The sequence below is a fragment of the Chionomys nivalis genome, chromosome 9 (assembly GCF_950005125.1).
Source record: "Chionomys nivalis chromosome 9, mChiNiv1.1, whole genome shotgun sequence".
NCBI classification, from domain to species: domain Eukaryota; kingdom Metazoa; phylum Chordata; class Mammalia; order Rodentia; family Cricetidae; genus Chionomys; species Chionomys nivalis.
This window is the reverse complement of record NC_080094.1, coordinates 15,331,605-15,357,569: the sequence shown is the minus strand read 5'-3', so window position 1 is coordinate 15,357,569 and position 25,965 is coordinate 15,331,605. Positions and strand designations below refer to the sequence as shown.

The following is a 25,965-nucleotide window of genomic DNA, read 5'->3' as shown; positions in this document are numbered from 1 at the left end:
TGGGCAAGGGACTCCATTGGTGGGAGGTGTGGGAATTACTAGTCCAGATGATGGCCCAAGCAAAACCTGGGAGACTAAATTTCCCCTCTCTGGGGCTGGTGCGGTGATCTGGAAGACCTTTACAAACTTGAATATGGAGTGAAAGAATTAACCCTGAACAAAGAAGTTTGGTGAGAGAAATGTTGGCATTCTTATCTTTGCTGGTTCTCCCTGAGACAGCTGAAGAAACAAGAAGGCTTGCAAAGGAAAGGGGGCAAACCCAGAAAAAAGGGGCAGTGGGGCTTGGACTGGAGCAGTGACAATTTGTGCGGGAAGTTTCTCCCATCTGACTCTCCTCATTCGGTTCTTTGCTCTCTGTATGCTGCTCGGTGTCTACCTAAGATCCGAACAAGGCCGGGCCTCGCGACTCACTTAGTCTCCAGGTCTGTCAGTCTTGAGATCCTCACAACTCCAGCTGCAGCCTCGGCCCAACCTGGCCCGCTGGCTCTGTCCCAGGGCTTCTCTCCCCAGTCTCAGCCCCTCCTATAGACTCCTCCCAGGGCCCTGGCGCGCGGGCTCCGCCCCTCGGCTGGTCCACCCCGCCCCTTCCGTACGCCCCGCCCCCGCGCTCGCGCGCCAGGTCCGGGCGGCGCCGACGCTCTTGGCGGGAGATAGGAAAGTGGTTCTGTGCACTCCTGAGGCAGCTGCAGTTCCTGAGAGCGCGCCACAATACCTGCAGCCACGCAAACGCCTCAGAGCGCCGCCTGGGGCCGGGAGCGGCCGGAGCAGCCCGAGTCCTGACCCCGGCCCGGCTCCCGCTCCGGGCTCGGCCGGCGGGCGTGAGGGCGCGGCGCGGCCCGGGTCGGGGTGGGGGGGGGGATGTCTCGGCGGACGCGCTGGTGAGTGTTGGGGTTCTCGCCGCTCCCCTTGGGTCTGCAAATCTGAAGTAGGGGTCCCCGCGGGAAATGCACTCTGCGCGGCCGCCCGGTGCAAGGGCGCCACCCGGTGCAGGGGAGTGCGCCACGCTGAGGAACTCTAGGGACCCCTCTCCCGGCTTCCCGGGCCTTCTGGGCCCGGGAACAGGAAAGCGCGGGTTCCCCGCACCGAGACCCGGTCCCGGCCCTGGGTGAGGTCCATCATCTCCCGCCTAATTGCAGGGTGGGGAAGGAAGGCTGGTGCGCGAGGCGTCAGCTGGAGGCTCAGTACTGGACAGGGAGAATGTCTCTCCTAGTCGCCGCGAGTGGGAGGCAGAAGTCTGGGAGACACTTGTCGTCCCAGAGCGGCTCGAATTTGCTGGCGTTCCTTTCTTGTTTGCATTCGGGAAAGCACAAAGCCCCTGGGCCCTCTGCCGGGTGTGAGGCCGGGGATTCATTGTCTGTCTCCGGGGGATTCGGCGGCCGGTTCGGTTTGGTTTCAGAAGCCCTCTTCCGTCCCACGCTAGTTTGGGGCAGCTGGGGATCAGTAGAGACAGACGATGTGTGACGAGACTTCTCTGCCAGCGGCCGCCGGGCCCAAGGCAGGAGCCGCGTTTCCCTCTTTCTAGTTCCCCAGGGGTAAGTGACTGGGTCAAGCCTGGACCTCCGTACACCTGTGTATCTGGGGCCCGACTCCGGGACTTTCCAGCCTCTGTCACTCTCTTAAGGGGTGAGATCATGGTGGGGGGGGGGAGTTTGCAGGGTTCCCTCTGGGTTTCTCCAGTTCAGAACACCCACGCCCTCAGATGGCCGAACTGGGCTTAGGGTGAGGATACCGAACAGATCCTGAGTTTGCTTACTTTCAGAGAGTTCCTCATGGCTGGAAAGTATTCGGTCCGTGAGCGCTGGTTAGGGTGGGTTACCCTGCCTCAGTTTCTAAGGCACTGTAGTGCCCAGGAAGAGCGCGGACGGATTAACTCTGGGAGTCCGCGGGGCTCATTTGAAGGGACCCTTGTGAAGCGTGGGCTCAGTGTCCCTGCGTCTTCACCAGCCTCAGCCCTTTTTCTGCCACATGTTATAGCTCCCTTGTACCCCAGTGCCCCACTTCCCTCTTGGCCTCTGACTCACCTTTCCCTGGAGCACAGCCCAGAACCTAGAGGGCAAGAGAAAGGGATGTGGACAAAAATGGGATTTTTTTTTTAAAACCACACACTGGCCTCTGCTTTTCAAGCTGTGATTACTAGGGAGGTAAGGGTGTAAAGGTGTCGAGCCTGACGACACAGCATAACTCTAGTTGGCCTCAGTGTTCACATGTGTTAAATGGAGACCTTGGGAATGTGAGAAAGTATCTCGTGAATGCCATCACCTCCCATCTGTTTATTAGTGTCCCCTTATACAGTATCAGAGCTTCTCTGCACAGATACCTTTCGTTCTAGAACATTGACTGAGCTTCTCGTGCACTCTGGGCCTTGTGCTGGGTACTGGGGAAGCAAGCTCAATTATTAATACTTAGTAGATTTTGCCTCCTGCTTTACAGTGGTCGGTGGTGCATGCATTGGGTCAGAAATGACAGAAAATGTTTGTGTTCCAGATCCAGTGACATGTGTTGTTAAGTTTGGAGACTTCTTTTCATTTTATCTGAATTTTAAAATTGTTTGGTAGGCAGTGTCTCTTTGCAAGTACTCATTCATTCACAAATCCACTCACTTCCTGGGCAAATATTTCTTAAGGTCTTTCTGTGCCAAACCAGGTTGTGGAGGTGGAGCTGACCTTTGCGGGTGCTATCAAGACCAGAGGTTGGAACTGAGGTCAGGGCCTGGTTTTTCAAAGTGTGTGGGGGCGTGTAGGAGTGACTGGGAAGCTCTGCTGCCTTTGAGAGGAGAAGAAAGGGAAGGGTGTGCAGATGCAAAGTGTGGCTTGTCTTGTTTGCAAATCTCTCCCCTTTTCCCCATTACAGATGACTGACCTAGCACTATATTTGCTAGAGGTGACCCAATGCAGGTCCTGGGGAATTAGGGAAAGATTAATAACTTTCTGTGAAAAACTGGCTATTTTCCTTCCTTCCTTAATTATACATATGTGTGGTTATGCTCACTTTCATGTGGGTCCCCACAGATGCCAGTGCCCATGGATTCTCCTGGAGCTGGGAGGTGGTGCTAAAGGGTGCTGGACACTGAGCTTGGGTCTTCATCAAGAGCAATATGTTCTCTTAACCGAGGAGCCAGCTCTGCAGTCCCCAACTAGCATTCTTAGAGGTTCATAATGTGTTTTCCTTTTTCTTGTTTTCTTTTTTTAAAAAGATTTATTTATTTATTAAGCATCCAATGTACTGCTGGCAAGGAAGGCACCAGGTCTCATTACAGATGGTTGTGAGCCACCATGTGGTTGCTGGGAATTGAACTTGGGACCTCTGGAAGAGCAGCCAGTGCTCTTACCCTCTGAGCCATCTCTCCAGCCCCCTCTTGTTTTCTTTTTTTGGTTTTTCGAGACAGGGTTTCTCTGTAGCTTTGGAGCCTGTCCTGGTACTCATTCTGTAGACCAGGCTGGCCTCGAACTCACAGAGATCCACCTACCTCTGCCTCCCAAGGGCTGGGATTAAAGGCGTGCGCCACCACCGCCTGGCTGTGGTCTCCTTTTTCAAAGCATTAAGCTAGATAGTGGGATTTGGGTAACAGTTAAATAAAAAATTCCATGTTAACTGGCCCCATCCTGGAGCAAACCTTTCATCTCAGCAGGGAGGCAGAGGCAGACTAATCTCTGAATCTATAGGAATGACTTTCAGGATAGCCAGAGCTATACAGGGAAATCTTGTCTTGAAAAATAAAACAATAACAAAAATGTCTATGTTAGTTTTTTTTTAAACTTATTTATTTATTTATTTATTTATTATGTATACAATATTCTGTGTGTATGCCCACAGGCCAGAAGAGGGCACCAGACCCCATTACAGATGGTTGTGAGCCACCATGTGGTTGCTGGGAATTGAACTGACGTTTGAAAGAGCAGGCAATGCTCTTAACCTCTGAGCCATCTCTCCAGCCCCTATGTTAGTTTTTTAAAAAAGCCTTTAGACTTCAAATAATTGTATTCTGAGTTTTTTTCTGTCCATTGATTGTGCTCATTTGCAGGCAAGAATGAATAAAGTTAGGTTGGGTGTGGCAGAATAAGCCTTTAATCCCACATTTTAAAAAAATGGAAAAAGTTATTTCAGACGTTTCCCCTAAGTAATTAGGACTTTTAAATTTTTGCATGCTTGATGATTGCATGTTATCTTGAAAATATCTAATGCTAGGGACTGGAGAAATGCCTCGGTAGTCAAGAGCACTTGTTGCACTTGCAGAGGATCTCGGTTTAGTTCTCAGCACCCACCTGGTGACTCACAATCATCTGGACCTTCAGTTCTAGAGGATCAGGCACCATCTTCTAGCTCTGCATGTACCAGGCATAGATAGATGTGGTGCAAGAGACACGTGCAGGCAAAATACTCATACACATAAAATAAATCTAAAGGAACTAACTAATACCAGTGTAAGTTTACTGTTGAAAAGAAAAATGAGGGAATATAGTTTTGAATATCATTTTGCAGCAATCTATTATCTCAGTCTCCAGAGTGTTGGTTATAGACATATATAACCATTCAACCATTGCCCAGCTAAATACCATAATCTTTTTTTTTTTTTTTTTTGAGATAACATTTCTCTGTGTAACTTTGGCTGTCCTGGAGTTCTATAGTTTGTAGACCAGGCTGGCCTTGAACTCACAGAGATCCTCCTGCCTCTGCCTCCTAAGTGCTGGTATGAAAGGTGTGCGCCACCATCACCTTCTAAATACTACAATCTTTGTGAAGGGTTTTTGTTTTGTATTTGTGGTGAGGTAGAAGTTAGAACCCAGGACTTTGTGGGTCCTGAACAATTTTATCCCGAAAATAAAGCAACAAAAGGAAAATAAATCCAGGCATGGTAAATTTGCAATCCCAGAGATGAAGGTAGGATTATCTTGAGTTGGAGGCCAGCATGAGCCATTTAACAAGACTGTCTCATAGTTCCAGGACAGGCTCCAAAACCACAGAGAAACCCTGTCTCGAAAAACCAAAAATAAATAAATAAATAAATAAATAAATAAATAAATAAATAAATAAATAAATAAAAAATAAAAACAAGACTATCTCAGCAAATCACAAAGAACTATAAGCTGAGCAGTGAGTAGGGCAGAAGGCTCAGCAGGTAAAGGTGCTGACGTATATGCATAGGCATACAGATAAATAAATGTAATTGTTAAAGCCCATAAACCTGTTTGAGAAGAAAACAGAAGGCAGAGTCTGGGCATGGTGGGGTATTAATACCAGCAGGAGGGTCTGAGTTTGGGGCTAGCCTGGTCTATGCAGCAAGTTCCAGGACAGAGGACTATATAGAGAGTGTCTGAAAAAAGAAACAAGTTAAAAAAAAATAACAACAGAAGGCAAACATCTGCCTATATTTTTTGGCTTTTTGAGAAAAGGTTTTATTTTACCCAGACTAGGGTTGAATTCTTGATCTTTCTGCCACCTAAGTGCTGGGATTACCAGCATGGGCCACCACACCCAGCCTGTACCCCTGTACCTACTTCTGTGAAAGTAGAGAAGAAAGGCTTGCCGCCCCAAACCTCCCACAGTTGACCTGACCCTGGCCTTGCACTACCATCCCCAGGTAAAGGTACGTAAACATGCCGTCCATGACCTTTAGCTTGCTTCCGCAGTGAGGAGCTGGATGAGTTACACTACCAGGACACGGACTCAGACCTCCTGGAGCAGAGGGACAACAAGTGCAAGGTCAAATGGACCCACGAGGAGGTGAGCTGCAGCTACTCCAGGGAACTGGGGAGGAGAGGGTTAAGGGCAGCTGGTGGTGTCCCCTCGTTCTTGGACAGTGAAAAGTTGACGGGCCATCTGCTTCTCTTTGCTCCTCTGAGCATTCTCAGACTTTCCAATCTAAGGAAGGGGGAGCGTAGTCCTTAGACCTGAGCACCTCCTCCTCTCTTAGGTGCTTCTTGTCCTTTATCTTAGTCTGCTCTCTGCCGTTATATCCTAGTTCCATTTTTACTGGGGGGAGGGGGGCTCTATTCCCAGGCTGTGTAGAGCATCACACGGCAAGAGGGTTATGTAAGAGGCAAGTGCCAAACTGGCTTTTTTAACAGATTACTTAAGATACTAACCCATCAGTCCATGTATTGGTAACCATTCTGACAGCAGAGATTATATGATTTCAACACCTAATCATCCTAGACTATCTCATCATACTGTAGAGTGGAGATTAAGTGTAAACATGAGTTTTGAGTTTTGGTGGGGACATTGGACCCTATGTACCCTTGGCTGCTAGGAAGTTAAATCTGCGGTCTTTGTAAAAAAAAGAAAAAAAAAGTTTATTACTCTTTTAAAAATTTAAAATAAAGCCGGGCGTGGTGGCGCACGCCTTTAATCCCAGCACTCGGGAGGCAGAGGCAGGCGGATCTCTGTGAGTTCGAGACCAGCCTGGTCTACAGAGCTAGTTCCAGGACAGGCTCCAAAGCCACAGAGAAACCCTGTCTCGAAAAACCAAAAAAAAAAAAAAAAAAAAAAAATTTAAAATAAAATAATTTTATTATTTTATATGTATGGGTATTTTGCTTGTATGTGTGCAGGTCCACTACTGTGTACCTGGTACCAACAGAGGTCAGAAGAAGGTGCCAGGTCTACTGGAACTGGAGTTATAGATGGTTGTGAACTGCAATGTGGGAGCTGAGAATTGAACCCAGGTCCTATGAAAATGAACGGCCAGTGATCTTAACCACTGAACCATCTTTCTAGCCGCTTTTAATTAATTTTACGTATTGTTATTTTTGTGTGTGTGAGGACTGGCATATGCTACAAGTTTTCCTTTGTACTATTGTGTGTGTGTGTGTGTGTGTGTGTATTGGGATAACTTTTGGGGGCCAAATAGGTTCTTTCCTATTTGGGTCCTAGAAATCATGAAGTAAGGTAGTCAGACTTAACGAGTGCCTTTTTCCACTGAGCGGACTCCCTTGCACTTGTTTTGGTTTGAGACAGGGTTTTTAATGTGTGCTGGGCAGGCCTCCCGATTTGTCATACAGCTGAGGATGATGTTGAATTTTCACTTTTCCTGAAGTAGGTGCACAGTAGGCAAGCACTGTAGCAATTCAGCTGCATTGCCAGCCCTAAGTGGGAAAGTACATTGTTATTTGTGGGATTTTGTTGTTTTTGATTTGAGGTAGGTCTCTTGTATTCCAGGATGCTCTGGAATGGTTGCTAGCCTATACTTTAGGATGGCCTTGAACTCCTGATCCTATTGTCTCTGTTTCAAGTACAGAGGTTAAAATAGACTGTTTTCTGAAAATTTCCCACTTTGAGGCAGCCCACTGATAACTTTGTAACAAGCACATTGGACCTTGATCATCTGCTGCCCAAGTGCCTAAGTGAATTAGTTCTCCTGGCTTGTTTCTGTTAGCCTCTTTGGTCGCATCCCTCTTCCCTCCCCCTCCTGTCTAGCTATCTTTTTTGGCTATCTGGTTTTGTTTTTAAAAGCCTGCCTGCCTGAAGAGTCAATCACTCTAACTCCCAGCAGACCCTTTTGCAGAGTGGCTATACTTGTGCTAGCCTGAGGCTTTGTTTGCCCCTTTCTCCTTGTCAGGCAGATTTGTTGCTCTCTGTTACTGGGACTAATACTTGGCATTTAGTAGGCACTCAGTTCCTCAGTGAATGCATGAATATGGCTGTATCATGGCATCTATAAAACTTTCCACACACATGAACTAAATTCTGTGTCTTCATTGGCAGGATGAGCAACTGAGGGCCCTGGTGAGGCAGTTTGGACAGCAAGACTGGAAGTTCCTGGCCAGCCACTTCCCTGTGAGTACTGGCCCTCCCCCAGGGCAAGAGCTCTGGGTGGCCTGCTTCAAGAGGTACTTAGAAAGCAGTGGGAGGCTGAGCTGAGGTGGTGCACACCTTTAATCCCAGCATGCGGGTGGGGGCGGGGCACAGGGCAGAGTCAGACAGATCTCGAGTTTGAGGTCAACCAGGTTTACTGAGCAAGTTCCAGGACAGCCAAGACTACACAAAGAAACAAACAAACCAAAACCAAACCAAAACAAAAAACCCAGAAGGTATCCAGTGAGAAGATTCCATGCAGCTCTTTACCACGTCCTCGGTCCTAGGCCCAAAGGCATGTTTGCATTTCTTCTTTCTGCAAGTCAGGAGCAACTGGGTACTTAGCTCTGGGCCATGAACTTGAAACTGAGGGGAGACATCCTTTGAGCAGACTTCAAGCTGAGACTCCCACGCAGGTGACTGGTACCACTACGCGGAACATTCAGAGCCATCTAGGGAAGAGCGCTTCCTCTATATGCCCTCCCCAGGACTGCAGGCATCTAGATAGGATCGTGCACAAGGCTGCCACTTGACTGCTGGCCTTCCATAGACATCTCAGGCTAGATCATCATACTTCTCTGTGCCCTCCTTGTCTCTTTCTTCCTTGTAGTCTGAACTCTTTAAAATTTGGGACTAGAGAAACGGCTCATTGGTTAAGAGCACAGACAACTCTTCCAGAGGACCCTGGTTTGATTCCCAGCACCCATATGGCAGCTCACAACTGTCTGTAACTCAGTTCCAGGGGATCCAACACCTTTACACAGATACGCATATAGGCAAAACACCAATACACAATACACATATAATAAAAATAAATCATTAAAAATAATAAGCCAGATGGTGATGGTGCATGCCTTTAATCCCAGCACTCTAGAGGCAGAGGCAGGGGAATCTCTGTGAATTTGAAGCCAGCCTGGTCTACAGAGCAAATTCTAGGACTGGCTCCATAGATACTGAGAAACCCTCCCGAAAAACTTAAGTAAGTAAGTGAGAAGACAGCAGGAGCCAATAAGTCCCACAAAGCTTTTATAGATTTTGAGGTAGTACATCCCACACACATGCTAGGTTCAGAGGTTGGGAACTTATTTTCCACAGGGCCTGAGTTTATCCTTTCAATCAAAATTAATGCACCACTGTTCTGGTAGGTCAGCCTCTGGTGTGTGGTGGGTGCATGGCACAAGACATAGCTATCTTGCCGGGCAGTGGTGGCGCACGCTTTTAATCCCAGCACTCAGGAGGCAGAGGCAGGCGGATCTCTGTGAGTTCAAGACCAGCCTGGTCTACAAGAGCTAGTTCCAGGACAGGCTCCAAAACCACAGAGAAACCCTGTCTCGAAAAACCAAAAAAAAAAAAAAAGACATAGCTATCTGACGTGTGCTAGCATCCTGGCCCCTGAGCTCAGGGCTCAACCAAAGTTCAATCTTATGATCCCACAATATTTCTCTTCCTGTCCCAGAACCGCACAGACCAGCAATGCCAGTACCGTTGGCTGAGGGTTTTAAATCCAGACCTTGTTAAGGGACCATGGACCAAAGAGGAAGATCAGAAGGTAAGTGGCAAAGGGCTGCATACACAGTAGGCTTTCACCATTGCCAGGCACTGAGATGTCTAAATATCCCTGTACCACTCCATTGTAGTCCTAAGTGTCTTCAGGTGTGTGTGTGTGTTAAACATCCCTGTACCACTCCGCTTTAGTCCTAAGTGTCTTCAGGGATTTATTTGTGTGTACGCACATGTATGTGTGTTTTGATACAGGCCAGCTTTGTAGCCCTGGCTGGTCTCATATTTTCTGTGTAGACTAAGCAGGCCTTGAACTCACAACCTCCTGAGTGTTGGGCTTATAGTAGCCACTTTACCCCATGAATGACCTGGCTTTTAACTTTAGCTGTCACAAAAAACATGGAAAGATTAAGTGTGGTGCACAGAAGGGGCTTGCTTAGCCAGTGGCAGCTGCCACTGATGCTATGATAATATGTCAGATGCTATGATAATGGTTATATCACACAGTCACAAAACTTGGAGACCTTGTTTCATGGTGCTTCAGGTGAAACCTATTACTTGTTGCGCAAGCTCTCTACCACTGAGCTTACCTCCACTCCTAACCCCTTCTAGGGTTTTTTTTTTTTTTTTTTTCTGTTTTTGAGACAGGGTCTTGGATAGCCTGGACTGGTCTTTAACTTGCTGTGTAACCAAGGCTGGCCTTGAACTCCTGATGCTCTTGTCTCTGTCTCTCATGAGCTGGAATTACAGGTGTTTGCCACATTTGGCTTTTTTCTTTTTTTTTTTTTAAAGATTTATTTGTTATGTTTATAATGTTCTGCCTGCATGTGTCCCTGCAGGCCAGAAGTTGGCAACAGATCTTATTAGAGATGGTTGTAAGCCACCATGTGGTTGTTGGGAATTGAACTCAGGACCTCTGGTAGAACTATCAGTGCTCTTAACCGCTGAGCCATCTCTCTAGCCCCCACATTTGGCTTTTCAATGCTTTATTTCTGTAGTGTCTGTAGTCCCGTGAGGTGGGTGATTTCCATGTTAAAGGGGAGTAAACCAAGGCACAGAAAGGATTTGTCATTCTCCAGACTATGCTCACCCTGGGCTGCTCTCCTGCAGTTCTGGTACATGTCCCTGGTGTTGGCCTGCAAGCTGCCTTTGCACCTAGGTCACAGCAGACTGAGTATGGTGGCACACGCCTGTAACCCCAGCCCTGGGAAGGTGGAAACTGAAGGATCAGCGTTTAAAGCCAGCCTGGTCTACATAGTGAAGCCCTGTAATTTTTAGTTACACAGATGAAATAGAATATTTCCATGCAAAAATTGCTTTTTCTATAAGTATTTACTCTTCCCTGGTTGTGGCTGTGTGTCTCAAGAATTGAGGGAACCAGACAGTAGTGGTGCAGGCCTCTAATTCCAGCATTCAGGAGGCAGAGGCATGCTGAGTTTGAGGTCACCCTTGTCTACAGAGCAAGATCCAGGTCAGCCAGGGCCACACAGAGAAACCCTGTCTTGGGGGAAAAAGGGAATTGAAGAGGGCCTAGCTGGGTGACTGTGGCTGTTAGGGTTTGTATTCTGAGCAAAAGAGCCTTTCAGAGAGGTGACTGAAGACCAAAGTCTAGCTGCAGGTGCCATGACTTGGGGCTCTACCCTCCTGATGTCCATAGAAGTGTCAAGAGGACATAAAATAACTACAGTGTGATTGGGGCTGACCTCTCAGGCTTGTAGCTCTCTAAAGCCCGGCGAAGTGAGACCCACCTGGATCTGGTGATGCTTGAGTGGAGGTGATTAAGAGGCAGTTCCTTCACTGATGTTTTCTTCAAGGTCATTGAGCTGGTCAAGAAGTATGGCACAAAACAGTGGACGCTAATTGCCAAACACCTGAAGGGCCGGCTGGGGAAGCAGTGCCGCGAGCGCTGGCACAATCACCTCAACCCTGAGGTGAAGAAGTCCTGCTGGACCGAGGAGGAAGATCGCATAATCTGCGAGGCCCATAAAGTGCTGGGCAACCGCTGGGCTGAGATCGCCAAGATGCTGCCAGGGAGGTGAGCTAGCTGTCTTCTGCTCCAGGAAGTGAGGCCCAACCTGGATAGAGTGACCCAGAGTACTGTTAGCCATCCCATGTTCTTCAGCAGGGCTAAAAAGGCAGCACCTCAGGTTATATCCTGTTACAAGGAGTATGGTGGAAACACCGGTTTCTGTCCCCATTTCTTACTTTCTGCTAACCCAAACTCATCTTGTTTGTGTTTGGAGACAGGGACATGCCAACTTCACCTTGTGGCCTTGGCCTCCTGAGTGCTGAATGTGGGTATACACCACCCTGCCTAGCCAGTCTCCATATTAATGAATGATACGCTGTTCTTAAGACTATTACACCTCTGGGTTCTTTTTTATTATTTTATTTTTTTATGTGTGTGATTGTTTTGCCTGCTTGTGTGTCTGCACCATGTCTGGCTGGTGCCTGAGGAGGCCAGAAGAGGGCGCTGGTGTCCTAGGACTAGAGTTGCAGTTGTGAGCTGCCCGATGGGTGCTGGGAATCAAATCTGGATCCTCTGGAAGAGTGCGTGATTCATGCTGTTAGCTGCTGGACCATCTGTTTCCTCAGCCCCTGTGATGTTGTTCATCTTGGTTTTCAGCCACAGGCTTAACTTCCTGGGACTCTGACCCTCTTTACCTCCCCAATGCCCCATTCTATCCAGCTGTTCTGGTTCTCCTGTCGCTGAGATAAAACACTGACCTAAAGCAAATTGGGGAGGGAAGGGTTTATTTGGCTTACACTTCAGGTCACAGTTGAGGGAAGTAGAGTAAGGACTTGAAGCCAGAACCAGGGAGGAACATTGCTTACTCGCTTGCCTTTAGCTCACTTGCAGGCTTTTACTTAGCAGACTTTGGTCCCCCTCCGCCCCCTCTTTGAGACAAGGTCCTTATATAGCCCTAGCTATCCTGGAACTCTCTGTAGACCAGACTGGCCTTGATCTCACAGAGATCCTCCTTCCTCTGCCTCCCAGATGACAAGTAGTTAGTTAAAACTAACTAGGTGTGGACAGCCTGATGTTATGGCGCAGCCTTTAATCCTAGCAGTTTGGAGGCAGAGGCAGGTGGATCTCTGAGTTCGAGGCCAGCCAGGTCTACAAAGAGAGATCCTGTCTCAGGTGGGAAAAAAAGGTAACTAGGATACCTGTTATATCCCGTGACCCCAATTTTTAGTTAGGACAACAGAACTTAGACCACTGCCTTGAATATAGAATTCAAGCACGAGTACTGTATATGAATATATTTCCTTCTCCTCTGGCTATTCTTTCTATGTGGCCCTCCTTTCACAGGTGTTTTTGTTTTTTTAATCTCAAAGACAATTTTATTATTAGAGTTTAAGACAAACATGGTACAGGTAGGTGGAAGTCCCATCAGCAACCAGGAGATGGAGAATGTTTAAAGAGGTTTCTGTCCGAGACCAACATTGGAGCACTGGACTGAAGTCTCACGATCCAAAGGAGGAGCAGAAGGAGAGTGAGCACGAGCAAGGAACTCAGGACGGCGAGGGGTGCACCCACACACTGAGGCAATGGGGATGATCTATCGGGAACTCACCAAGGCCAGCTGGCCGGGGACTGAAAAAGCATGGGACAAAACCGGTCTCGCTGAACATAATAGACAATGAGGACTACTGAGAACTGAAGAACAATGGCAATGGGTTCTTGATCCTATTGCACGTAATGGCTTTGTGGGAGCCCAGGTAGTTTGGATGCTCACCTTAATAGACCTGGATGGAGGTGGGTGGTCCTTGGACCTCCCACAGGGCAGAGAAACCTGCTTGCTCTTTGGGCTGAGGAGGAAGGAAGACTTGATTGGGGGAGGGGGAGGGAATGGGAGGTGGTGGCGGGGAAGAGGCAGAAATCTTTAATAATTAAATTAATTAGTTAATAAAAAAAATCAGCAAGAAAAAAAAAAAGAAAAAAAAAAAAAGAGGTTTCTGTCCCACCCGGTCCTGCAGTCATTCAGTCCCAAAGAAACACACAGAGATCTACAATATAAACTGGTCGGCTTAGTAGCTTGGGCTTCTTATTAACTTTTATAACTTATTTTAGTCCATAATTCTTGTCTGTCTTAGCCATGTGGCTTGGTACCTTTATTGGTGAGACAGTCGCATCTTGCTTTGTTGTGTCTGGGTGACAACTGCAGGCTGAGTCTTTTTTTCTTCCCAGAATTCTCCTGTTCTTGTTGCCCTGCCCTCTACTTCCTGCCTGCTCACCCTGCCTATATTTCCTGCGTGGCTACTGGCCAATCAGCATTTATTTAAAATACAAGTGATAGTACTGACCATTGTCCCACAGCAAGAGAGAAAGTCATGCCTCTTTTTTTTTAATCCTCCCTTGAGACAGGGTTTCTCTGTTGTCCCTCTCATACTGTTAGACCCCTTCTGTTTTTTTTGTTTATGTCCTTATTTTAGTGGAACACATCCTTCATTAGCATCCAAAGCTCAGTCCTCAATTTTATCCCGTATGTAATAGATGATTTGAATATATGTAGAGTTTGAAAGTGATTTTAGTTCAGAGTACTGGGAGCATCCCGTGATCTTTTCATCTTTCTCTGTTTTCTTTTTGATCACTTTCTCAGAAGTTTCTTGGCTTTTACCCTCCAATCCTTTGGAAATTATTTTAACTAAGAAGTTTTGTTTTCTGGCTAGGAGGTGGTGGTGCACACCTTTCATCTCAGCAATCGAGAGGCAGAGACAGGCGGATCGCTGTGAGTTTGAGGCCAGCCTCAACAGGCATGATCTACAGAGCGAGTTCCAGGACAGTCAGGACTGTTACACAGAAAAACCCTATTTGGAAAAAAAAAAGAACAAAAAAAGTTTTGTTTCCTAAATTCTAACCCCTTTTCTGACCCAGATCCTTAATGTATGTTTGCAGCCACTTATTTCACCCTCGATACTGTGTTTAAAGATGAAAAGATTAAAAACAACAACAACCAAACTCCTTCCCTGCACTGTGTGCTTGCCTATGAAGTAGCAATGAAAATAATTTCATGGTTGGGGATTACTACAGCATGAACTGTGCTGAAGGCTCGGAGCATTAGGGCGGTTGAGAACCATGGCCTAGTGTTTTTCTCTTTGTTTTGCCCATCCATATTGGTTAATACAGGAGGTTTGCTTTGAAGGATTGCCGATCTGTGGTTGGCTCTTCGCTGTTAGGAAGCAGTTGGCAACCACTGTTGTGAAGCCCACTGCACACTGCTGCTGCTTACCTGCTGGGTTTGTTGTTCGCTGGCCCTTTGGGATGCTCCAAGAATTAATGATTTATTCCTCGAGGTAGCTTATTCTTTTAAGGAGCTGTTGTCTGGGATGCCTGGCATTGGGCATCTCACCTCCAGGGTGCAGATTTCCATGAGGCCCCAGTTTCTGTCCTGTTTTTGTCCATTGTGGCCACGGTTGCTGGGTTATGTCTGCAGTCAAATGCTCTTGCACTGAGCTATACCCAACACACAAACTGGGTTATTTTTTAAAGAGGAAACATCTCTTCCTGCCTGGAGGTCAGAGTCAGGAGCTGGAGGTCAGACAGCTGCTCTGCTTAACCTGTGCCTATCTGTGCTCCTCATTCAATCCTGTTGCTACAATCTTGGGGCTCCTGGAGTTTTGGGAAGCCCTGGGAGGAGCCTTGAGGGTGAACCGATTCTATTTAGTCTTCCTGTAAGGTCAGTTTGGTTTGGACTCCTAGATTCCTGGGCTGTCTGTTACTCATCTGACCTCTTTCCACTTCCCAGTAACTTCTAAAATCTGATCTGCTGCTACTTCCCTCCCTGTTTTCTTGTCCCTACTTTGCTTTTGTTTTCTGTGTTTTGTTTTGAGTCCTTCCTTTGTCATGGAAGTGTGATCCTGGAAAGAAGAATAAAGAGGAGGCCAGGTGATAAAGTGTCTTTTGAGTCTGAACTGCCTGTTAATATAACTTCAGCCCCTTGTGTTACTTTTGAGGGCCTGCCTTATTGCTTGGTTGGGCAAGAAACATTGGCCTTGAACATACCAGTAGCCTCACCTCCATCCTCAATCACCTTGGTTGCTTGGCCCTGAGCCACTCTGACAACCTTGCCTGCATTGTTGCCCTGCCTTGTTGTGAGGCCTACCCACGTGCTATCAGAGAAGCTTTCTGGGTCAGTCCAGCTTGCACTCAGTCCTTCATTTGCTTATTCCATGGAGATATGTGGATATTTGCTAAGCCATTGGAGGGCTACAAACAGTGAGCCGAACAATGCTCAGAGCGCATTCTCTAACCTTCACTTAGAGATGGGGGATACGCTGCAGCAGGGTGGGGGAAGCCTTCAAGTGCCTCCGAGAGCCACATGTCAGGGAACCCTGGGTTTCTCCACAGGACGGACAATGCTGTGAAGAATCACTGGAATTCCACCATCAAGAGGAAAGTAGACACACGAGGCTTCCCAAACGAGTCCAGAGACTGCAAACCTGTCTACCTGCTTTTGGAACTTGAGGACAAGGACCGTCACCAGAGTGCCCAGCCCGTGGAAGGCCAGGTGAGTGGCCCCCTGTGGCTCAGGCTCTGGGTTTTATTCCAGGCTGCTTGTTGGCTTTACTCCCTGGTTTTCTTACCCTGTCTCCTCAATACCTTCCTGAGGGGTCTGAGGGTGGCCTTCATGTTTCTAGAGCTTTCTTCGTGACAGTCTAGTCCTAGTTTGCTGCAGGACAGGAAAGCGGTCAGATAACATTTTAAGAAGTGGGTTAGGGAGGAGTTCTCAGCCTTCTACCCCATTCAACAACTTTTTTCTTTTTTTAAATTATTTATTTATTTATTTATTTATTTATTTATTTATTTATTTATTATGTATACAACGCTCTGTCTGTGTGTATGCTTGTAGGCCAGAAGAGGGCACCAGACCTCACTACAGATGGTTGTGAGCCACCATGTGGTTGCCGGGAATTGAACTCAGGACCTTTGGAAGAGCAGGCAATGCTCTTAACCACTGAGCCATCTCCCCAGCCCCCAACAACTTTTTTTTGTTTTGTTTTGTTTTTGTTTTGTTTTTTCGAGACAGGGTTTCTCTGTGGTTTTGGAGCCTGTCCTGGAACTAGCTCTGTAGACCAGGCTGGTCTCGAACTCACAGAGATCCACCTGCCTCTGCCTCCCAAGTGCTGGGATTAAAGGCGTGCGCCACCACCGCCCGGCCAACTTTTTTCTTAAAGTCTTTCCTATCTACAAACTGAAAGTGTTCTTGCTATTTTTAAAAATCCTTGTTATAAAGCTGGGCGGTGGTGGCGCACGCCTTTAATCCCAGTACTCAGGAGCCTGAAGCAAGAGGATCTCTGTGAGTTCGAGGCCAGCCTGGTCTACAAGAACTAGTTCCAGGGCAGGCAACAAAGTGACACAGAGAAACCCTGTCTTGAAAAACAAAAAAGCAAAAAAAAGTCCTTTTTATAGCCAGGTGGTGGTGACGCAATCCTTTAACCCTAGCACTCGGGATGCAGAGGCAGGCAGATCTATGAGAATTCTAGGCCAGCCTGATCTACAGAGGGTGTTCCAGGACAGTTAGGACTACACAGAGAAAACCTGTCTCGAAAATCCAAAAGAAGGCATGTTTACGTACACGTGTCCCATGTCTAGAGCCCATGTGGAAGAGGTCAGAGGACAGCTTGTTCATGGTGCCTTTTTTTCATTTTTCTTTCTTTTTTGTCTTTGAGACAGGTGTAGTAGGAGGCTGCTTCTTTGTTTCCTGGCCACCCAGATTCCCGAAATAACCACACGGAAACTGTATTAATTAAATCACTGCTTGGCCCATTAGCTCTAGCTTCTTATTGGCTAATTCTTTTTTTTTTTTTTTTTTTTTTTTTTTTTTTGGTTTTTCGATACAGGGTTTCTCTGTGGCTTTGGAGCCTGTCCTGGAACTAGCTCTGTAGACCAGGCTGGTCTCGAACTCAGAGATCCGCCTGCCTTTGCCTCCCGAGTGCTGGGATTAAAGGCGTGCGCCACCATCTCCCGGCTGGCTAATTCTTATATTTTCTAGTGGGTCACTAAGGGTGATAGTGAGTAGAACTATTCCCTTTTCCACCTGCTGATTCAAAGCCTTCTGGAGAACCCTAGCTCTCCAGGCTGCCGCAAAAAGCCATTCCATTCTTCTGTCAGGCCAGGTGCTTCAGGATGGTGGGGAACATGGTAGGTAACATCAGTGGATTCCATGATATTGGACACACTGTCACACTTCTCTGGCTGTGACATGAGTTCCTTGTTCAGAAGCAATACTGTGTGGAATACCATGAGGGTAGATAAGGAGTTCTGTAAGTCCACAGATGATGGTTTTGTTAGAAGCATAGCATGCAGGAAAGGCAAAGGCTTAGCTAGAACAGTGAGGACAGAGCATTGTTCTCCGTGGATGGAAGTGGTCCAGAGTGGTCAGTCTGCTACCAGGCTGCTGACTGGTTATTCCAGGAAATGGAGCTCAGCATTGGTCTCTGCTCTTGGCATATCTGGCACTCAGCAGCACCTATAGCCAGGTCAGCCTTGGCAAGTGGCAGTCCGTGTTGTCACAAACCCCATCTCTGCTACCATGGCCACTTTGTTCATGGACCCAGTGTGCAATGACAGAGATGGCTGGGGAAAGAGATTGATTGTTCAAAGAGTGAGTCATCCTGTCTACTTGATTATTGAACTCTTCCTCTGCTGAAGTCCCCTTTTGATGAGCATTTACATGAGATGCATTAATCTTGGCAGTTCACCATTTGGAGGTCCCTATCCACATACTTCCCTAGATTTCTGTCTTATCAATTTTCCAGTCAGCTCTTTCCAAGTCTCTGACCATCCAGCCAATCCACTAGATGAATGAATCAACTTAAGTCGTGCATCTTGTCATTTCTCCTTCCAAACAAAATGAATGACCATGTGTACTGCCTGAGTTCTGCCTACTATGATGATTTCCCTTCGCCAGTGACTTTCAGGGTTGTGCCAGAAAGGGGTTGTATTAGTTTATGCATATTTCTAGCTAGCTCTTATATCTTAAATTAACCCATATCTATTAATCTATGTGTCACGATATGGTTGTGGCCTACCGGTAAGGTTCTGTCCAGTGTCCAGCGACTGTCCTGCGGCTGCTACATGGCATCATCCTGACTCTGCTTACTATCTCTAAATATCTTTTCCAGCTTGGCTATATTCTGTTAAATCATTGGCCAAAAGCAGCTTCTCTATTAACCAATGCCAATAAAACACATTTACAGCATATAGAAGGAATCCCATATCAAACCATACTCTAGTCATCTCTTTATCAGTCAACCAGTCATATAGCCCCATGAGCCCCTAGGTGCATGCAGTAAACAGCATTGTAATAGGAATAGAAACTGGAGACATTGGGCAACTTCTGCTGGTAAATTTGCTTGTACCTTTCAGACCTATGTGGGCCCAAATATACATAATACATACACACACAGACACACACACACAACTTTCATTTGACAATAAATTGCTGCTGTGTATGTCCTACTTTATGGCTTGGTAACATCCAGCTTGTGATGGGCAGCACAGGTTGCATGGTAACTTGGCCCATTATTAAACGTTCAGCTTCCACTAAGGCCCAATAGCAGGCCAAGAGCTGTCTCTCAAAGGGACAATAATTATCTGCAGATAATGATGGAGCCTTGCTCCCAAATCCCTAAGGTCTCTAATGTGATTCACTTATAGGAGCTTACCAAAGACTCCAGACAGTATTCTTATCTGCCACTGACACCTCAGGTAGCCATCAGGTCTGCTGGATCATGTGGTCCAAGTGGTAGAGCAGTCTGCACAGCAGCTTGGACCTGTTGAAGAACCTTCTCCTGTTCCATGCCCCAGTCAAAGCTAGCAGCTTTCAGAGTCTCTGGGTATATAGGCCAGAGACCCAGGTGGGGAAGGTGTTGTCTCTAGAATCCAGAGAGGCCCCCACTAATCTTGTTTCTTTCTTTGGCGGTATGAGGAGCCTGGTGCAATAACTTATCCTTTACCTTAAAAGGTGGCACTAATTTCTGTATGCCACCACCACACACACCACTAGATTTCTTAGAATTTCATTGAGTTAGAAAGCTTTTGAATTTTGTTTGGATTTATTTTCCATCTTGTTGACAAAGATTTCTGTCCTGCCCAGTCCTGCAGCCGTTCAGTCCCTAAGAAACACACAGAGGTCTACATTAATTATAAACTGGTTGGCCTATTAGCTTAGGCTTCTTATTAACTCTTATATCTTACCCATAATTCTTATGTGTTAGCCACATGGCTTGGTACCTTTTATCAGTGACACAGTCTCATCTTGCTCCTGCTGCATCTGGGTGATGACTGCGGCTGACTCTTCTTCCCAGAAATCTGTTCTGGTTGCCCCGCCTATACTTCCTGCCTGGCTACTGACCAATCAGCATTTTATGTACTGACCTTTATGGTCATATGACTTTTTTGTTTGTTTGTTTTTTGTTTTTCTAGACAGGATTTCTCTGTAGCTTTCGAACCTGCCCTGGAACTAGCTCTTGCAGACCAGACTGGCCTTGAACTCACAGAGATCTGCCTGCCTCTGCCTCCTGAGTGCTGGGATTAAAGGCGTGCACCACCACCGCCCGGCCTGGTCATAGACTATTTGTCTATGCTGCCTATTACAATAACTATGACTAGCTTGTCTTTGGTGATTCAGTGATGCCACCTGACCCTGCTTCCTCAGGACCCAATTAAACCTATTGTATTTAATTCATCCAGCTGAGCAGTAGCAACTCCAACCTTAAGGTCTGGCACAAGAAAAAGGGTGACAACAAAGTTCTTCAAATATGCTGGTGCCCCTTCACCATTTGCATCTTATAGGAGTGTAGTGAAGGGCATGTCTTCTGGCTTTTCCCATGGTGGAGGATTAGGTTTTACACATTGTACCCACTCACGTATTGCAATTTTCCTGAGCCTTAAAACCCTGTCAACACAAAGCTAGGGATGTCAGGTACCTCCAATTCCTTTTCAGTAGGCCATCTTCTGACAAATGTTCAGCCAACCCCCCCCTTGAATTGTGAAGTTCCCATATTAAACTTAGAATCTTCATCCAATTGACCTGTAGCAATAAACTCAGCCTGATCAAGTTTTATATTTCTTTCTCTGTTATCCATACCCTTAAAATCCATTCCCACATACTCCCCAGACTTCTGCTATAATAAAACTCTACTTAACAAACTCATTACACTCTTAAATAGTATAGCATACCTTCTTGTGAACTACGCTTTCTCTCTCCTCTCTAGGAGCCTGCTTAGCCTTAGTATGACTATAGGTCTAGAGGCAACTATTGGTGCGCCCCAAGGGATATCACCAGTATTGTCTTGCCTGGCATCTTCTTTAGGGAAAGTCACTGCTGGTTTAGCTGACAATTAAGGATTAATTTCCTTAGTCAAAGGTGAAAAGACAGTATTTTAGGGGGTATTGGGTGTAGTACATCTTCTGCTGATGGTGGAGAGACTCCTCCTTGAGGTGAGATGAGCTCTTGAGAATCTGAGGGCTCAAAGCTTTCAGCCTTACTCTGGTCCTCCCACACATTCCCATTCCAAGTTATGGATCCCATTGTTTACCTATTAATGACCTTACTTCTACTGTGAATGCCCTCCAAGACTGGGTCTTGAATTCTTTACCTTACTTCTACTATGAACAACCTCCAAGGCTGGGACTTGAATTCTTTACCTTACTTTAACTGTGGATACCCTCCAAGGCTGGGACTTGAAAATTTCAGAATTTTCTTCGTAATTTGGCCATTATAGTGATGGCTTGCTTTTGCTTGGTTTTCCACAGCTTGAGTTCTGTAGCTGCTGGAGAGAAGTAAGCAAGATTATACTGAGAAACCTTTTGACCAGTGGTTCTCAATCTGTGGTTGGAGAGCCCTTGGGGAGGGTGAGCTTTCACGGGGGTCATCTAAGACGATCAGAAAACACAGCTATTTATATTACTATTCATAAAAGTAGCAAAATTACAGTCATGAAATAGCAACAAAAATAATTTTGTGGTTGGGGGTTACCACAATATTGACAAACTATATTGAAGGATCAAAGCGTTAGGGAGGTTGAGAACCACTGTTTTAGACTATGTACATCAGGAGTTAATCAGTTTCACCACTTAGTTCATCTTTGTCCATTACTAAATCCTGAGATGTTAGTTTAATTTTGACACAGAACGGAGCACATTCTTTTCCTTTGTCAGTTTATCTAGAGATGTTAAGAACAACCAACCACCATCATCATTTTGCTTATTTATAATCTCCAAATCCATTGTCTCTTGCTATTGGTGAATCAGAAGAATTAAATGCATTTGTCTCCTCAAGTTTGTAAAGTAGTGCACACCATGGGCTTTCAATACCTTCTGAACTTCTAGGAGAGATTTCAGTAACTCATGTAGATGTTGGCAAATTTGAAAGCCTATTCAGATACTTTTAAAAATTCTTCCTTTCCAGGCTGTGGTGGTACACACCTTTAATCCCAGCACTCTAAGGCAGAGACAGGAAGATTTCTGTGAGTTCAAGGCCAGCCTGGTCTACAGAGCTAATTCCAGGACAGCTAGGGCTGTTACACGATAAATCCTGTCTTGAAAAACCAAAGAACAAAAAATTCATCCTCATACTTCTCTTGTTCTAGAACCATTTCTGATACCAAAAGCTGTAATAGGATTTTCTAGAGGAACAGAACTTAGAAGGAGTCTGTCTATCTATAAGTATAGTGAGAGGGTTATTAGAGTGACTTACAGGCTGTGGTCCAGTCCAGCTAGTCCAACAATGGCTGTCTACCAGCAGAAGGTCCAAGAATCCAGTAGTTTTCAGGTCCCACTGCTGGATGTCTTCATTTACAGCAGAATGAACTTGCCAGTGAGTGAGAGCAAGTAGGTAAAGAGCAAACGTTTCCTCCTTCTTGTCAGCAGAAGGTGTGGTCCAGATAAAGGGTTAAAAGTTATTCTACCCACTTCAAATGACTTCATTAAGAAAAATCCTTCACAGGTGTATCCAGCTGCTTGGGTTTAGTTAATTCCAGATGTAGTCAAGTTGATAACTAAGAACAGCCATCACTCTAATAATTTGTTTTTTACACTTGATCTTAACTATAAAAAGTCAAAAAAACTGATTTACTTTTTAAAAATTGAGATTGCAGGGCCAGGCAGTCGCAACTCACGCCTTTAATCCCAGAGGCAGAGGCAGGCGGATCTCTGTAAATTCAAGGCCAGCCTGGTCTACAGAGCAAGTTCCAGGACAGCCATGTTACTCAGAGAAACTCTGTCTCAAAAAGATTGGAGACAAAAATGACAGTGTGAGCAGCCCCCTCCCCCATTTGTCTTGTGCTGTCTTGATCTGAGATGGTTACTGACAGATATGACTGTCTTGTACCCCTCTTACTGCCTGGAGGGAACTTGCTTGTTCTAGCTCTACACCGTCCTGCTCGAGAGTTACAGCACGTTTTTGCCTCAAATTTTTGGGGTTCCAACTTCTGGGAATCTGATCCCCTGATGTCAGATGCAGCTTTGTAGAGGGATAGGATATGAAATTGAAATTGCAGAGAAAGATGGAAGAACGTGTCAGGGCGTCTCTAGTCCTAGCTCCCTGGAGGTTCCCTCACCAAAGAAGTCTGCTTCTGGCAGTTTCTTGCATGTCTAAGCAGTATGCTTTCAACTTGAGATTTCTGAGGGAAAGAAAGAATATTCAAGGGAGGCCAGAGCATGAGGGGACATGGTGCCGCTAAAGACTCTGCTCTGCTGGGAGTCAGTTTATTGGCACACCTTTCTTCCTTTGACACTGGAGTGTTGTCTGAAGTGCTGGTCTTGCTGGGTTGGGGTGAGCCCCACAGGGTCCAGAGCATAGATCAGTTCAACCTTTGTCTCATTCATTCCTCTCCAGATGCTTTTTTGTTTGTTTGTTTGTTTGTTTGCTTTTGTTTTCATGTTTTAAAATAATTTATATTGTATGTGCACTGATGTTGTTTTGCCTGTATGTATGTCTGTGTGAGAGTGTTGGATCCTAAAGTTACAAACAGTTGTGAACTGTCATGTGGATGCTGGAAACTGAACCTGGGTCCTCTGGAAGAAGAGTCAGTGCCCTTAACCCCTGAACCACCCCTCTAGCCCCCTTATTTTCAGTTTTTTATTACATTTGTTTATCTTGTGCATGTGTATGTTGGGGACGGAGTGCGCATACCACTGTGCAGGGAGAGGTGAAAAACAACTTGCAATTCTCTCCTACCATGGATCCCAACAATCAAACACAGATCATCAGACGTGGCAGCCAGTGCTAGCCCAGCATTTGCTTTTTGAGCAGGTCTTATGTAGACTAGCCTAGCCTTGAATTTGTGGGAATTGTGAGCAGGGCTCATTTACTAGGTTCTGCTTTGAGAATTATTCCTGTGAAGGATTTTCCTCAATTTCTATTTTTTTTTTTTTTTTTTTTTTTTTTTTTTTTGGTCACAGTGTTGGGATAAACATCCAGAAGCGTTTCAGGGCTGGCGCTAGGAGTTTCCATGTGTACTTGGGATTGGTTCCATTCCTGTCCCATTCTCAAAGAGCCTTGCCTGTGCCAGATAAGCACCCTCCCACAGACCTGCAGCTCCAAGGCTTAGCTCATTTTTCCCATTTGCCAGACTTGCATTAACTTACTGTATTACTCAGTAATACTTTATCTAGGGCTAGCCCACACCTGTAGTCTCAGCGTCTCAGCACCCTGGAGACTGAGACTGGTTGGTCTAGTTAGAGATTTACAAGCCAATTGGGACTGCATAGAAATCCTGCCTCGAAAAAGAAAGAAAAACCGGGAGTTACTACATTTTTATCCCCCGAATGCTCTATGCTTCAGCTTGTATTTCTCAAAATAAGGGCATTCACTTACGCTTGGTATATCTGTTTTTTTTTTTTTTTTTTTTTGGTTTTTCGAGACAGGGTTTCTCTGTGGCTTTGGAGCCTGTCCTGGAACTAGGTCTCGAACTCACAGAGATCCGCCTGCCTCTGCCTCCCGAGTGCTGGGATTAAAGGCGTGCGCCACCATCGCCCGGCCGCTCGGTATATCTGTTTCTTTCTATCTTTCTTACTCCTTTTTTGTATTTTAAGGTATGTCTGTTTCTAATTCAGGGACTTCCACATTGATTCTGAGCCTTGTGGTGGTAACGATTTGTTTTTGTTTGCTTGCTTTAAAAAACAACTTTAACAAACAAGTGAGTATGTGTGGCCGGGCATGGTGGTCCACACTTTTAATCCCAGCACTCAGGAAGCAGAGTCAGGCAGTCTCCATGTGGGCTGTTACACAGACCCCGGAAACCTGGTTTTTGGGGAAAAAGACCAAACCACAAAACAAATGTGTGTCCATAATGGATTGCTTTGTTTGCTTGCTTTAAAGACATTTTTGTTGCTTTAAAAACTGTGTCTGTGTGTTTGTGTGTGCAAGTACCATGATGTGTGTGTGTGTGTGTGTGTGTAAGTCAGGATAGCGTCTGTTTTCTCTACCGTGTGGATCTTATGGGTCAAACTCATGTTGTCTGCCTAGCTGCAGGCACCTTTATTTGCTGAGCCACCTCTGTAGCCCATGGTGTTGTGGAATTCTCACTATGTAACTTGTGGTCATTTCGCCTTGGCCTTTCAAGTTCTGGAATGACAAGTGCTGCCATGCCCAGCATTGTTTCAGGACCTCTCTCTTCTGTGTAGTCCATGTTCCGCTTTTCCTGTGAATAGTCCAGGATTAGTTATTTTTCCGTAAGTCTCATTAGCCTATGTCATCTTGATATTTTTCAAATATGCAGTACAATCGGAATGTCTTGCAATTTCTGGTCATCTGAGCTTCCTTTATCTTTGATTTGGGTTATGTGTTTTTAGATAGAAACTTACAGCATTGTCTATTTCAACGAAAATGTACAGTGTGCCCTTGGATCTGACAGGGAAGTCTTATGGCTGGCTGGCCGCTGGCGCCCTCTGCTGTGAAGGAAGAGGAGAGCAGTGAGGAGGAGGCCGCCGCAGCTGCTGCTTGTGCTAAACAGGAACATGAGCCTGTACCTGCTGATCTGGGCGAAGTGCACACCCCAGAGCCCCTGGAGCACCTCAAGCGTGAATATCAAGAGGACTCCCCCTCGCCAGAAACGAGCCTGCCCTACAAATGGGTGGTGGAGGCGGCAAACCTCCTTATCCCTGCTGTAGGGTCCAGCCTCTCGGAAGCCCTGGACTTGATTGAGTCGGTATGTTGGGCCCAACACTTCTCTTGTGAACTTGCCTTTTTCCCTCCACCACTCTCCTTGCATTTATTGATTGATGGAGGTTGCACAGCCCTGACCAGGCTGGGGACTCTAGTGAGGTCATTGCAGTCCTTGCCCTACAGCATGGAATGGGATGAAAAATATTCTTAGAGAGGGTGCCAAATTGGTCTCGCTGGAGACGGGCCTGGAAGTGCCAGGAGTTACGACTGCTCAGCCAGTGGGTTTGGCTGCTCACCCTAGGCCATGCTATGATTACTGCCCTAGGTATCGTAGGTTGTGCTCCTTGTGTGGAGACAAGCAAATGCCTGTTTACCTCAGGTATGGCACCAAGGACAGACCGATCCCACACAGCTATAGCAGGTGATGCCTAGAGGATCGTGGGTATCCCGTAACTCCACAAGACGGCTGCATCACTAGTAAGCTGACTAGCATGAGCGACATACTCACAGGCAGTATCCCTGCAGCACCCAGATTGTATGCAGCCCTCAGGGCGGA

General features: G+C 46.3%; 1 protein-coding gene across 1 annotated transcript in view; it reads left to right on the top strand.

The window, feature by feature from the left end:
• The first annotated feature begins 857 nt into the window (after positions 1-857).
• Positions 858-25,965, top strand: part of Mybl2 (MYB proto-oncogene like 2) — a 36,488-nt gene continuing 11,380 nt past the window's right edge. Inside the window, exons 1-7 of the mRNA XM_057781178.1 lie at positions 858-878; positions 5,628-5,721; positions 7,702-7,773; positions 9,248-9,340; positions 11,106-11,326; positions 15,644-15,803; positions 25,159-25,452. Coding sequence (XP_057637161.1) covers positions 859-878; positions 5,628-5,721; positions 7,702-7,773; positions 9,248-9,340; positions 11,106-11,326; positions 15,644-15,803; positions 25,159-25,452 — 954 coding nt within the window. The 5' untranslated portion in view covers position 858. The remainder of the gene's footprint in view (positions 879-5,627; positions 5,722-7,701; positions 7,774-9,247; positions 9,341-11,105; positions 11,327-15,643; positions 15,804-25,158; positions 25,453-25,965) is intronic.